Source organism: Phyllobates terribilis, unplaced genomic scaffold, assembly GCF_046119375.1.
Source record: "Phyllobates terribilis strain yellow unplaced genomic scaffold, ASM4611937v1 Scaffold_11__3_contigs__length_659146591, whole genome shotgun sequence".
Classification (NCBI taxonomy): domain Eukaryota; kingdom Metazoa; phylum Chordata; class Amphibia; order Anura; family Dendrobatidae; genus Phyllobates; species Phyllobates terribilis.
The window spans coordinates 55523003-55538216 of record NW_027362771.1 but is presented as its reverse complement, the minus strand read 5'-3'; the positions used below and the strand labels follow the sequence as shown (position 1 = coordinate 55538216).

General features: G+C 38.9%; 1 protein-coding gene across 3 annotated transcripts in view; it reads right to left on the bottom strand.

The window, feature by feature from the left end:
- Positions 1–6745: 6745 nt before the first annotated feature.
- Positions 6746–15214, bottom strand: part of ARHGAP26 (Rho GTPase activating protein 26) — a 608729-nt gene continuing 600260 nt past the window's right edge. For all 3 annotated transcript variants that reach the window (XM_073651266.1, XM_073651268.1, XM_073651267.1), the window contains one exon: positions 6746–11743. In XM_073651266.1, the coding sequence (XP_073507367.1) occupies positions 11655–11743 (89 nt within the window). In that variant the 3' untranslated portion in view covers positions 6746–11654. The remainder of the gene's footprint in view (positions 11744–15214) is intronic.

The following is a 15214-nucleotide window of genomic DNA, read 5'->3' as shown; positions in this document are numbered from 1 at the left end:
TATTTCCCAGAGGAGCATTGGGGTTTTAAAAGTCTCCTCACCTGACATGCTTAACACGTCACTCTCCGCAAGGAGAAATATTACCCCTAGATACCTTTACATTTCACAAATGCTTGCTACTTTGTGTTGGTATATCACATAATAAAATCCCAATAAAATACATTTAAGTTTCTGAATGTAAATGTAACTGTGGAAAAGTTCAGGGGGTATGAATACTTTCTCAAGGCACTGTAAATGGAGACCAATTTTATCCCTTTCCCTATGTTAGAAGCATAATCAAAGTGAGAAAGAGGAAAAAGAAGATAGAGAATGCAAGGCTGCTGTCAGAGTTGGAGATAGTAATAATAATGGGACATGCGGGATTGATGAAGGGACATTTGTTGTACTTGCATACGGGGTATAAATAGCAGTAACTGTAAATTGTATTATTCCTAGTTCACCCTTAGTTTCATGTACAACCCCTGGCAAAAATTATGGAATCACCGGGCTCGGAGGATGTTCATTTAGTTGTTTAATGTTGAAAAAAAGCAGATCACAGACATGACAGAAAACTAAAGTCATTTCAAATTGCAACTTTAGGGCTTTAAGAAACACTAAAAGAAATCAAGATTAAAAATGTGGTACTCAGTAAAGGGAATTTTTTTCAGACCAAGCAGAGGGAAAAATTATGGAATCACTCAATTCTGAGGAAAAAATTATGGAATCATGAAAAACAAACACAAAAGAACACTCCAATACATCACTAGTATTTTGTTGCACTACCTCTGGCTTTAAGAACAGCTTGCAGTCTCTGAGGCATGGACTTAATGAGTGACAAACAGTACTCTTCATCAATCTGGCTCCAATGTTCTCTGATTGCTGTTGCCAGATCAGCTTTGCAGGTTGGGGCCTTGTCATTAACCATTTTCTTCAACTTCCACCAAAGATTTTCAATTGGATTGAGATCTGGGCTATTTGCAGGCCATGACATTGACCTTATGTGTCTTCTTTCAATGAATGTTTTCACAGTTTTTGCTCTGTGGCAGGATGCATTATCATCTTGAAAAATGATGTCATCATCCCCAAACATCCTTTCAATTGATGGGATAAGAAAACTGTCTAAAATATCAATGTAAACTTGGGCATTTATTGAAGATGTAATGACAGCCATCTCCCCAGTGCCTTTACCTGACATGCAGCCCCATATCATCAATGACTGTGGACATTTGCATGTTCTCTTCATGCAGTCATCTTTATAAATCTCATTGGAACGCACCAAACAAAAGTTCCAGCATCATCACCTTGCCCAATGCAGATTCGCGATTCATTACTGAATATGACTTTTATCCAGTCATCCACAGTCCACGATTGCTTTTCCTTAGCCCATTGTAACCTTGTTTTTTTCTGTTTAGGTGTTAATGATGGCTTATGTTTAGCTTTTCTGTATGTAAATCCCATTTCCTTTCTTACAGTTCGGTCACAGACATTGACTCCAGTTTCCTCCCATTCGTTCCTCATTTGTTTTGCTGTGCATTTCCTGTTTTGGAGACATATTGCTTTAAGTTTCTGGTCTTGATGCTTTGATGTCTTCATTGGTCCACCAGTATGTTTGCCTTTAACAACCTTCCCATGTAGTTTGTATTTAGTCCAGATTTTAGACACAGCTGACTGTCAACAGCCAACATCTTTTGCACCATTACGTGATGATTTACCTTCTTTTAAGAGTTTGATAATCCTCTCCTTTGTTTCAATTGACATCTCTCGTGTTGGAGCCATGATTCATGTCAGTCCACTTGGTGCAACAGCTCTCCAAGGTGTTGTCACTCCTTTTTAGATGCAGACTAACGAGCAGATCTAATTTGATGCAGGTGTTAGTTTTGGAAATGAAAATTTACAGGGTGATTCCATATTTTTTTCCTCAGAATTGAGTGATTCCATCATTTTTTCCCTCTGCTTGGTCTGAAAAAAATTACCCTTACTGAGTACCACATTTTTAATCTTGATTTCTTTTAGTGTTTCTTAAAGCCCTAAAGTTGCCATTTGAAATGACTTTAGTTTTGTGCCATGTCTGTGATCTGCTTTTTTTCAACAACATTAAACAACTGAATGAACATCTTCCGAGCCCGGTGATTCCATAATTTTTGCCAGGGGTTGTAATAGTAAGCTGGATGTACAGGAAAAACTCAAGATATAATTCTAAACACGAAAAATGGTCACTGTAATAAAATCTGTAAATAAGCAACAAATAACCTGGTTTACTCTTGTCAAAAATGTTAACATTTTCAGCCAGTGCTAATAACAAGGCACAGTATAAAAGAATACAGATATTGGGGAACATGATGACACCATATTGTAGAACAATGAATGGTTCACAGAAAATCAGATTATACATATTGTCTGTTTATTTGGAGATGTATTGTAAAAATCACAAAATGTTTGTAAACCAAAGATCTTGAAAGTGATTGTTCCCACAAGAAATTAATTTTCACAAATGTAATATAGGAAATCTACCCAATACATCTATTTCCCCAAACCAGGTCTTTCTAAACCAGGTTATCAATCAATACATAGCATGAGAACCAATAGTCACTAACACAAACATATATTAATGGTCTATGAATAAACAAACTTTGGCGGAAGATCATGAAATGTTACATGTGAACTACAGAAAGGGAAAACTACACTGTGATCCCATAGCATTAATTTCAGCAATATATATCAGACGTGTGCCCAGAGTAGAACAATATGCTGACATTTCGGATAGAGAAGCCGTGAAAGTCGTCATCTGGGAAACACAGAGCTTAATGCCTTGCAATATGGCACAAGTCAATTTGCTGTTGTGAACTGTAAGAGTTAACAGACGCCACTCCGAATCTAGAAATATATATTGCAGATCATACTTCATCACGTTTGTTTTTTTTGCTTTTTTTAAGTCAGGTAGAATTCATATCATCCACCTATTCACATGTCCACCTATTACTAGTAATTTGACACAACAGGAACATATATCAGTAATAGCTTTCTAGGATATCCATATAATGGCAGTTTGCATTATCTAATGTGAACTGCGAATAAAAAGAAATCTTATATTTTGGACATTTAAATATAAGCTACTATATGTGCAAAAAATCATGCATCATGGTGTTTATCAGTATTATAAAACACATATGTTGTTTCTTGTGTTTTTTCCAGTCTTCTTACATGCACTACTTGCATAATATACAGTGGAGAAAATAAGTATTTGATACACTGACAATTTTGCAAGTTTTCCCACCTACAAATGGAGAGGTCTGTAATTTTTATTGTAGGTACACTTCACCTGTGAGAGACAGAATCTAAAAATAAAATCCAGAAAATCATTGTATGATTTTTAAATAATTAAATTGCATTTTATTGCATGAAATAAGTATTTGATCACCTACTAACCAACAAGAATTCTGGCTCTCACAGGCCTGTTGATATTTCTTTAAGAAGTTCTCCTACTCTGCACTCATTACCTGTATTAATTGCATCTGTTTGAACTCGCAACCCGTATAAAAGACAACTGTCCACACACTGAATCAATCACACCCCAACCTCTCCACCATGGCCAAGACCAAAGAGCTGTCTAAGGACACCAGGGACAAAATTGTAGACCTGCACAAATCTTGAATGGGCTACAGAACAATAGGCATGCAGCTTGGTGAGAAGGAAACAACTGTTGGCACAATTATTAGAAAATTGACAGTCATCTTGTGTTTCTCTATCTTCCTCGGTTTGGGGCTCCATGAAGGTCTCCCTTCGTGGGGTAAGCATGATTCTGACAAAGTTCGGGAATCAGTCCAGAACTACACGGGAGGACCTGGTCAATGACCTGAAGAAAGCACACTATGCTGACATGGATTAAAATCCTGCAGGGCACACAAAGTCCCCCTGCTCACGCCAGCAAATGTCCGGGCCCGTTTGAAGTTCACCAATGACCATCGGGATGATCCAGAGGAGGCATTGGAGAAGGTCATGTGGTCAGATGAGACCCAAATAGAACTTTTTGGTATCAAGTTCACTCGCCGTGTTTGGAAGAAGGAGTACAACCCCAAAACCACCGTCCCAACCGTGAAGCAACATCATACTTTTGGGAGTGCTTTTCTGCAAAGGGGATAGGACGACTGCACCGTATTGAAAGGAGGATGGATGGGGTCATGTATCGTGAGATTTTGGCTAATAACCTCCTTCCCTCAGTAAGAGCATTGAAGATGGGTCCCCCTGCTCACGCCAGCAAATGTCCAGGCCCGTTTGAAGTTCACCAATGACCATCGGGATGATCCAGAGGAGGCATTGGAGAAGGTCATGTGGTCAGATGAGACCCAAATAGAACTTTTTGGTATCAAGTTCACTCGCCGTGTTTGGAAGAAGGAGTACAACCCCAAAACCACCGTCCCAACCGTGAAGCAACATCATACTTTTGGGAGTGCTTTTCTGCAAAGGGGATAGGACGACTGCACCGTATTGAAAGGAGGATGGATGGGGTCATGTATCGTGAGATTTTGGCTAATAACCTCCTTCCCTCAGTAAGAGCATTGAAGATGGGTCGTGGCTGGGTCTTCCAGTATGACAATGACCCGAAACACACAGCCAGGGCAACTAAGGAGTGGCTCCGTAAGAAGCCTTTCAAGGTCCTGGAGTGGCCTAGCCAGTCTCCAGACCTGAACCCAATAGAAAATCTTTGGAGGAAGCTGAAACACAGTGTTGCCCAGAGACAGCCCCAAAACCTGAAAGATCTGGAGAAGATTTGTATGGAGGAGTGGGCCAAAATCCCTGCTGCAGTGTGTGCAAACTTTGTAAAGAACTACAGGAAACGTCTGACCTCTGTAATTGCAAACAATGGCTTCTGTACTTATTCCATGCAAAAAAAAATGCAAGTTAATTATGTGAAAATCATACAAGGTGATTTTCTGGATTTTTTTTCAAGATTCTGTCTTTCACAGTTGAAGTGTACCTACAATAAAAATGACAGACCTCTCCATTCTTTATAGTTGGGAAAATTTGCAAAATCGGCAGAGAATCAAATACTTATTTTCCCCACGGTATATGTTGGTTCAAAGCATCTATATAAACACCACAACTATAATATATCAGAAATGTTTGGTAACATCACATACAAGGCCACAATAATAAATTAACTCTTCAGTGAAAAACTTGATATCACTAGAAAACATTTGTGCTGGAATGCCTGAATGTCTTCGGGGTCAGATGCTTCACAGACTCCTTCATATTTGATGGAAGCAATAGCACAGCATGCTATGCATACACTATGCCAGAATATAGAAGTCAATGAGGTCTGTCAGTCGCTGCTGGTTTCTGTCGAAGTTATCGTTCATGAAGGAACTCATAATGCAGATGTGGAGTTATAGAGTGACCATCAGACAAGCAATGTTAAAACGGGTTGCTCTGTCGAAATGTGTAACCATATCTAATTAAAGGCTGTGCAACTTTCAAATATCACTTACAGTCAGGTCAGCAGAGAGATTTGTGATGCTTCTGTATTCATCTCACTTAGGGGTGCCTAAACTGATGTACTGCACAAATTGCTAAGCTTTTACAAACTCTAGATCAGCCCCGGATGTAAACCTATTTCCTTAAAGGGGGATGTCTGGTCTTCTGATAAAAGTCTGCAGTCACTATGTGACTGCAAGCTTCTGAACTCTGATGGTGCATGGTGGGTATGCTATCTGGAATCAACAATATTGCCCAGTGAGCGAAGGTGGTCATGTGACCGCAAGTATGCAATTTATATACGTACATGCGATCACGCGCCAGCTAGACTTCTCTTCATTCACTTGCATAAATATATAATATGGATGGAAATATACAAATCGCATACTTGAGGTTATGTCACCACTCACTCTCACTGGGCAATACCGGTGAATCTTGATAGCGTACGCAATGCACGCCATCAAGATTCAGAAGTCTCTAGTCATTTAGAGTGACTGCAGACTTTTATCAGAAGACCGAACAACCCCTGTAAGGAAACAGGTCTACATCCTCGGGCTGATCTAGTTCTATAGGCTAAGCAATTTGTGCAGTGCATCAGTTCAGGTAATATTATGTGAGATAAATCGGGGTTGTCAGGTATGGTGATAAAAGTCTGCAAACTTCTGAATCCTGACAGTGCGCAATGCTCATGTGATTTCAAGTATGCAAACTCAAGGCACATTCTGATTAGACGTGCCCAGCTTCTATCAATACAAGTGAATTGAGAGTAACCGAGCATGTCTAGTCAGCACATGACCACATGTATGTAAATCGCATACTTGCGCTCATGTGACCAACTGCCCTCACCGGATAATACCAGTGAATCTTGACTGTTTGAGTTTCGCAGACGGTCAGGATTCAGAAGTCTGCATTTCACGTAAAGTGACTAAAGACTTTTCCGAAGACCCCTTATGCAGAGATCTTGACTATAAATTAACACAGTATATTAGAATATTGCATAACCTTTTATTTTACAATGATTGAGCTTTACTTAGTTATCACAGAGCAAATTATACAGTGTAATACAGACTAGAAAACCAACGGACATAAGGAAAAGGAGGAGGATGATAAAAGGGAGGCTCTGGAGAGACAAAAAAAAGTCTTTAGTACATCTGCTAAGAGTTACAGGGCCATTAGTTACTGCGATTAATGTGTGTACATGACAACTAAGCAGACGCTGGATTAAAGCAAATCTAAATGATGCAACGTAGAGTTACAGCACCACTCAAGCAGAATAGACAGTACAATAACTAGATAATTGGTGAACATTTTATTTATTCAGGCGTGCATTTTATTTAGATTTGGTATGCTGCATGTATTAAAATATCTACTTATTTCTAGGCAATAATAAAATCATGGTCAAACATTCTAAAGGACATGCAATCCAGCTGACCACATAAAAAACTTGAAAATTATTCTGCTAATGTTGTGCACATGAGGAGCTAATAGATCTTAATTATAGCCATGCTTTTAATAGTGACATGGACATTGAAGTATTGCTAGTAGCCATTGATGTGTAATAGATCAATGATCTGCTACACAGTTAAGACAGTTGATCTGTTTGGCAAGTGAATTGGAGAGCAAAAATTGCACACCTCTATTATAAGGATAAAAAAAGATCAGTGCAGATCAAAGGTCAGGAAAGCAGTCCAATTCCTTCTATATCCAAATATATTCAGACAAGTAACTTACACTTTATAGCATCAATGATATTTTCATCGCATCCAAAAATCCTCCTGCATTGTCTCTCCCCACTACACTTACAGTATCAGTATGTAGATGGAAAATAGGGGTACCAGCAGCTTTAGCAAGCAAGATCGTACTTCTTCCGATGTGAGTCACCTCAAAAGATAACCAATCATAGGGCAGCCCTGCCAGGTACACTTTAAAAAAAAAAAAAAAAGCCTTATTTTGAATAAAGAGAATCTATCACCAGGTTTTTGCTATCACATCTGAGAACAGAATAATGTTGGAGCAGACACACTAATTCCAAGGATGTAACACTTACTGAGATGCTAGCTGTCATTTTGATACAATCACTCTTTTATCTGATGATCTAGAAGTTTTCTGAATGTTGAGCTCTGTATAATCCCGCTCACACCACTGATTGCTTTTGTGTACACTGTGCATAGGCAAAAAGCAGCTAATCAGTGGTGGGGTGCGGTTATATATAGCTAATGAATATGCTTGACTACTAGCCATCATATTTACTTGGTCTTTAATGATCATCTCCAGATGATAAAACAGTGATTTTATAAAAACTACACTAAGCAGCCCAGTAAGTGATACATTGCTGAAATCAGTGTCTCTGTCTCTACATTATGCTGCTCTCAGATTAGGTGGCAGAAACCTGGTGATAGATTATCACAAAATCAAGTTGAATACAAGCTCATAGACTATAAAATCAATAAGAAGGCATCCAGTCCTTGCCTGACCTTGGGTTTCGCTTGACGGCTTCTTCATGGGGCGTTACTTGGGATAAAATGTAGCTGCTTGGGCTACCCTATGTTCAGTTATTTTGAGGTGACTCGCACTGGGAGGAGGAAGATCTTGCTACCTAAAGATGCTGGGATCGCCATTTTTCATTTACATACCAATACTAAAAGTGTGGTAAGGAGAGAAAAAATAAAGAAGGATTTTTGGATGCACTATAGTGCAATTTATTAATCTGAATTAATTAGAGAGCAGCCCATGAGTTCCCAATGAACTACTAACTGCTTTGAGGCAAAGCATGGCACAAACTTAAGGCAGTGATTTCAGAGCTTAAGAAAAATCTAGAAGAATGCAACCTATCATTATAAGGATCGAATACACCGAAGCATCAGCCAACCTCAGCCATGAACAGGCAATGTGCAAGTTGAGTATGAATATTTTTACAGGGCAATCCAGTGAAATTGACTCATAGTACAAAAATAATTTATAAAATCAGGTGGCATCACTGTCATCAACAAGTAAAGCATGGCTCTAACGTATCTCTTAATATTTCAACCTTACAGCAACTCTGGTTAGAAAAACATTTTGAAAAGTGGACAACATCCCAGTGAGCTGAGTCAGTGCACAAGAAATATCAAATATAAAACTTTTTTACCTTACACCACTTGACATAACTTTCTATTTACAATGTTATATTCGCAAAATAAAATATACAGCAATTTATAAACCCAAGTACTCCAAACTTGACAATACAAAGAGTAACAGACAATAGAAGAGAAACACAGCCATATCTGCAGTGCAATGAAAGAGCTCCAACAACCTAAAAAACGCACTTAGGTTTCATACATTTTTAGGCATTAACATACCATTTCCAGGACATATGTTGGAATGAACATAGAGATGAACATATAGATTATCTGAAAAATTACAATGTCCCTTGGTCAAAAAGATTCCTCATCTAGCGAGTTCATTTACCCTGCATGGGGCAAGGCAGGACTTGCATTTCATTAGCCTTTAATAGCCTTCTTATTACTTGCTAGGAAATTAGGTGTTTATTCATTTTAATATCTTTAATATGTCTACCAGGTATAGTTTACTATATTCATGGAAGTCCAATTTGTTTTTTAATTTATAGTTAAAAAAAAAAATTAAAAGAGAAGTTGAAATATGATGCTCCACATAGAACAATTGTGTTAAAGGGGGGCTTGTCAACATTAACAGCACATAAAACATTATGCATGTGGTGACCATAGAATAATTGTGGTACACATAATCAAGTTTTGTAAAGAGGTTTTATGGGATAAGGAAAACATGCTTAATTTTAGAAAAAGGTCCACTCTTGTCCATGGGCTGTGTTAGGTATTGCAATCCGGCAGGTCACACAACCTCTTTAATTGCTTCCTATAGTGGTAATTTCTTTTACTTTAGTTTTTATGCCTTGGTCTTTCAAGAGCATTAACTTATTTATGTTTCCATCAACAGAGTCACTTGAGGGACATTTCAACCCACACATTTTTCGCGAAGATGGAATGGATAAAATTCACTACAATTCTCTGTGCATTAAAAATGGCATTTTAAGTTTACTCTATGGACAAGTTCAATACTAAATTCATATTGTGTTTTGATGTTTAAAGCTTGTAAAAAATAAAAACTAAATAAAAAAACAAACTGGTTTGTGTCGCCATTCTGAGACCCATAATTTTTGTATTTTATGGTTGATGGAGCGGTGTGCAAGCTAAATATTGGTACATTTCTAAAAGTTCAGTCTTTTCCAGAGATGCAATACTATTATATCATTTTTTTAATCTCTAGATTTTTTTTCATTAAAAATATTGGAAAAGGGGGAGAGATCCAATTTTTGTATGTGCTTCAGAGTGGTTCCAAATGTTTTAAAATGTCTCCCTATGGAAAGCCTGAAACAGTGATGACTTGAGTGCAGGTATAATGCATTGCAATACTTCTGTATTGCAGTGTATTGCGAAATGAACGGTCTTCTATGAATGAAAGTACAATGATGGCAGACATAAGGGTCTTCAATTGGTCCTCATATGCCACGACAACCCCTAAGCACCCAGTCTAACTACTAAGATGCAGCACTCGCTAATGACTACAACATCTAGGGGGTAAAACTGCAGCAAATTGAACAATTTCCAATTAATGCATGTACAGGCAACCTACTCCTTGTACATGTAAGGATAAGACGCTAAAATCAATATTTGTTTCCTGATTTTATTTCTTGATTGGCTTTCTGTAACACTTATGTACCCCTTGGGTGGTCTTTAAGCAACAGCAGGTTTACCGGCTGTTGGTTTTTCAGTAGAGCCAGATGGCGGCACTTGACTGTTAATAATGGAAGACGCTATAGCTGCATAGGTAAAGCAAATGAGCAATGTCATATCTTCTTGTTACATCAAGCTCCTCCTTACACATTTCCCTCTCAGGCCGTGTGCTCACTATGCATTTTTTTAAGCGTTTCCGCAGCGGCAATTCCGCTGCAGAAACGCTTAAAAAACGCTTGGTAGAAGGCCTGCCATGTTCCCCAATGATAATCTGCATGTGCTGTGCACATGCTGCGGAAATTTCCGTTGCAGATTATCATTGCGGAAAAATCTGCAGCACTACCAATTATTTTGTGGAATTGCGGCGTTTTCGTCGCCATTGACTTGCATTGGACCGCACGGAATCCGCATCACTGCATGTGCAGATGCAGAATCCATGCGTTTCAATGTGCGGATGGTACCCGGGTTTTGAGAAAAGGAGACTCTCCTCCGGACCTGGGTACCATAGTACCTGTAAAAAAAAGAATAAAATAAAAAATATACATTATACCTACCTTCTGATGGCCCCCGGTGTCCTTGTTTTGGCTTGCCAGCAGCTCGCGGTAGACTAAAGGACCTGCGGTGATGTCATTTAGTCATGTGATGGGTCATGCGACCACTGGCGTCGGCAGGTCCTTTAGTCTACTGCGAGCTGCCGGCAAGCTGAGACAAGGACACCTGTGGCCATCAGAAGGTAAGTACATATTTATTTTTTTATCATTCTTTGCATGCAACCGGCATGGATTTATATAGTGTGACCAAGTTGTCAAGCACTTTCCAAGTGATGCTAAAATCGCTTGGAAAGCTCTTGTCAACCCGCATGCGGAAATGCAAGTGAAGAACGCTTCACATCCGCATGTCCCTGGCAGGAAAACGCATGTACAATCCGCATGTACAATCCGCATGTACAATCCGCATGCGTTTTTTCTGCCAGGGAGATGCAGAAACGCTCAGGAGCATTTCTGCATCGTGGGCACATAGCCTTATATCATTTTAAAACTGATTTAAGTGAGGTCGCATTAAAGTCTGCACTCAAGTTCTGTTTGATTTTGCATTTATAAAAACACATTAGAAATGTCCAATAAAGTTGCCCAAGTGGCCTGCAATATAATCCTTGGTTGAGGCCAGACAGAAGAGTATACGCATTGTGATTTCTAGTGGTTACAGAGTACAGTGAGTTAAAACAACACAATGACGGTAAACAGAAAATGGTCCCTTGCTAAGATTACACATAATGCTTGCACTTCTGGATACATTTCACCTCCATAAATCATTTTAAACACACACACATTCTGCTGCAACAGGTAGTGAAAAGTCCTTCACCCTGTGGAGGCATAGAGAGATAATCTTCAACACCATCAGCTGTTGTCATGGATACCATGTAAAGCGGAGGATTGCTGGAAGAACATAAAGCTATAGGAATTCCACATAATTCTCAGGGATAAGTCCAGTCTTTCCATTGAGCGTCCCTTCTAACCAGCCTGGCTCCTGTGATGGATGAACTGGATTAGAGAAAACAAAATGCATTAACATCTGAGCAATTTTACATTTTATCTAATAGCATAGCTCCCAACTTTGAAAGTTAGGAAATAGACATATACAGCAATTTTTATTTTACGCAAAGCCATTTCCCTAACATTGCACAGTTCTTTAAATGCGTGAAAAATATTCCTCCATGTGATGCCAATTAGTGTTCCCACAAGATAATCTTTTTATGGCTCTCAAAGTACAACCCCCCCTACAGACAGGATAATTCCCCACAGTGACACCATTCACACTATGATACCCCCACAGTGGCCCACACACACAGTATGAAGCTCACAGTGGCCCCCAAAAGAGTATGTCTCTACATCACCCCCAACTTACAGTATAATGTCCCACAGCACCACCACACAGTATAATGCTTCCACACTGCCCCAACACAGTATCATAGCCCCCAATATAGTATTGTACCATTATTGACCCCACATCCATTATGATGTCCATAATCCTCCCACACACATTATAACACCCCTACATTACTTCCCCCAACACAATAAAACCCCAGAGTGCCCCCCAAATTATAACCACATAGTTTAAATTCACCACAGTATGAATCCAGCACAGTGGTCCCCATACAGTCTAATGCCCCCACATAAGCATCCATCTTTGCTGTGAGCCTTGACATCGCTGCTCCTCTATGACTTTGCTGCCAGTCGTGTGAACTGATGGTCCTTGCTGATTCTTCAGTCTACCTAGCAGGTTCCGAGCAGTAATCTGACAACTCCCTACTCCATCTTTTTGATGGCGCAGTTACACTTGACATCAGGACATATCCCAGACCACTCCGAACAGATCCCCAAAATTGGGACTATCCCGTTGTATTCGGCACATTTGTGGAGGTATGTCTACCAGCAATAATAAATATATTGTCAATACATAGTTTTAGCTGAAGAGCACAGCTCTCTGCAATTTTTACCAACTCCATCAATAATGTGTGAGATCCGCCATGACCATCCATTGACTTACAAGCAGTTCCCCTTATTACCACATCCATCATTAGTTATACCACAAATTTAGCCACAATTTTTAAATTATATGCTTTATTAAATGGAAAATATACTGATTAAAGGATAATTAGACTATAGGAATACTACGATATAAGTAGATGATGAAGGCCTGCCAATAATGGATCGGATTTAACAAGAGAGGGAACGCTGGACTTTTTTTGTACTGTTTTACATACAGAAATACATTTTAAGGCTCTAGTTAGTCTGGTTTTGGGTAATTTATATGTCTAGGGAATCCAGACACTTGCTAAATAATTCCATTGAGCTGCTATAACACACTAATTTGTTAAAGAAATATTTTTTTTTAAACCCAAATAAAAAAGGAGGTTAAAACCCAATTTGGATTGACCAAGCCTGTCTTTGCAGCATTGATCATCTGTTACAACACAGCATCTGGGTCACTGCCTACGTTTATTTTATTAACCTAGAAAGACCTCTAGCTATATTTTCCCCCAATGCTTTCTTTTCCATACTTCAGAGGAATACATTACTGAAACACTGCAATCTTCATCCACACAAAAACATTATAAATCAGTCTATAATATATATCTTAGACATAAAAGTATATTCATCAAGAATTGGGGAAGGACGTGGTTAAATAGTCATTTCATATTATGACCGCAAAAGACTCTCTGGCATTACGGGTACTATAACATGAATGGTTCTGGGCCCCTTAGGACATTCCCATGGCATTCTGGTTGCTTCCTAATTCATTCTAGTTAGACCATAAAAATGATATCTATTCAATATATAAATAGAAACTGATCTTAAACACTGGACCTATTACTTTTTCAATATACATTTACAAGCAATAACACATGAAACATTTTTGTATATTTTTATATTCTCTGAGCAAAATAACTTGAAATTTTTTTATAAGATTTATTTTTTGTATATCTAAATCTTCATGTATAAAATGTACGTTACTTATAAAGGCAGGCCAGAAGATCGAAAAGCGGATTGTCATCAGCTGTGCCGCACTGCCTTGCTCTTTGTACAAGGCTACAAATATAATTACACAGGCAGAGGAAATTAGACACTTGAGCTAGTGGTGACCTTTTCTTCTTTCTTTGTAATTATCTCTTTAATGTACAGGGCAATAACACAAAGCATGGCAGCGATGGAAAGCTAGAAAGTGTTGTTATAGTGAGGAGAGGACCGTTATAGAACTCCAAACCATAGTAAAAGAACAACAAAAAAGGGGCATATTTGCTAACCTAAATTCAACAGTTCTGGTATCATTTGTGCCCAAAATTGTCTTTCTTGACTTGCACCATTTTTTATTTTTTTTGCATTTTAGACATTTTTGCGACTTGTTCCGCAAGAGGAGTTGCCTCGTTGAAAAGGGGCGCGTTTTATTGGGTTAAATAGACATGACTGAACATGAGGAATCATGCGCCAAAAAATGCACAAAATTGCAAGGCACATTTCAGACACAAGTAATACTTGGTGTAAACATAGACAAAGAACATCACAACTTTGATTAATTTGGCATATGCTAAGACAGTCTAGTCTAAATTTGCAATGTCTAAAAGTTAGACAGTTTTGATAAATATGCCCCAATATTTTTGCTGCAATTTGCATAGGATGGAAACAATGGCTAACATTTGTAAATTATGTTTTATCATATCTGTAACAAATGACAAAGTTAGATATATTAACCCCTTTATGACCTTGGACGTATGAGTACGTCCAAGGTCATATCCCTGTACGCCATGCGGGCTCCAGCGCTGAGCTCGCATTTTTCTGGGCGCATGACAGCTGATCTGTACAGCTAACATGTGCCCCTAACAGCCACGGGTGGAATCGCGATCCACCCATGGCTGTTAACTAGTTAAATACTGCTGTCAATCTCTGACAGCGGCCTTTAACTCAGGCTTACCGGAAGCACATCACTAATCCCGCCCATCGGCGTCACATGACCGCGGGTCGCCGATGGGCTGGCATCACAACCCGGGGTCTGTAGGAGACCCCTGCGGTTGTCATTGCCAGGAAGTGAGCATTCCTGCTACAGCGCAAGCGATCGGATGATCGCAGCTTCTAGTCTCCCATGGAGACTATTGAAGCAAGTGAAAAGTAAAAAAAAAATGTTTTTAAAAATATTTAAAAAATTAAAAAGTTCAAGTTCAAATCACCCCCCTTTTGCCCCATTCAAAAAACAAATTCAAATCTACACATATTTGGTATCGCTGCATTCACAAACGCCAGATCTATCAATATATAAAAATAATTAATCCAATCGGTAAACAGCGTAACGAGGAAAAAAAAGGATCAAAACCCCAGAATTACGCTTTCTTTTGGTCGCCGCAACATTGCGATAAAATGCAATAACAGGTGATCAAAAAATCGTACCTACCCCTAAATTGTATAAATAAAAACATCAGATCGGCACGCAAAAAACAAGCCCTCACCCGGCCCCAGATC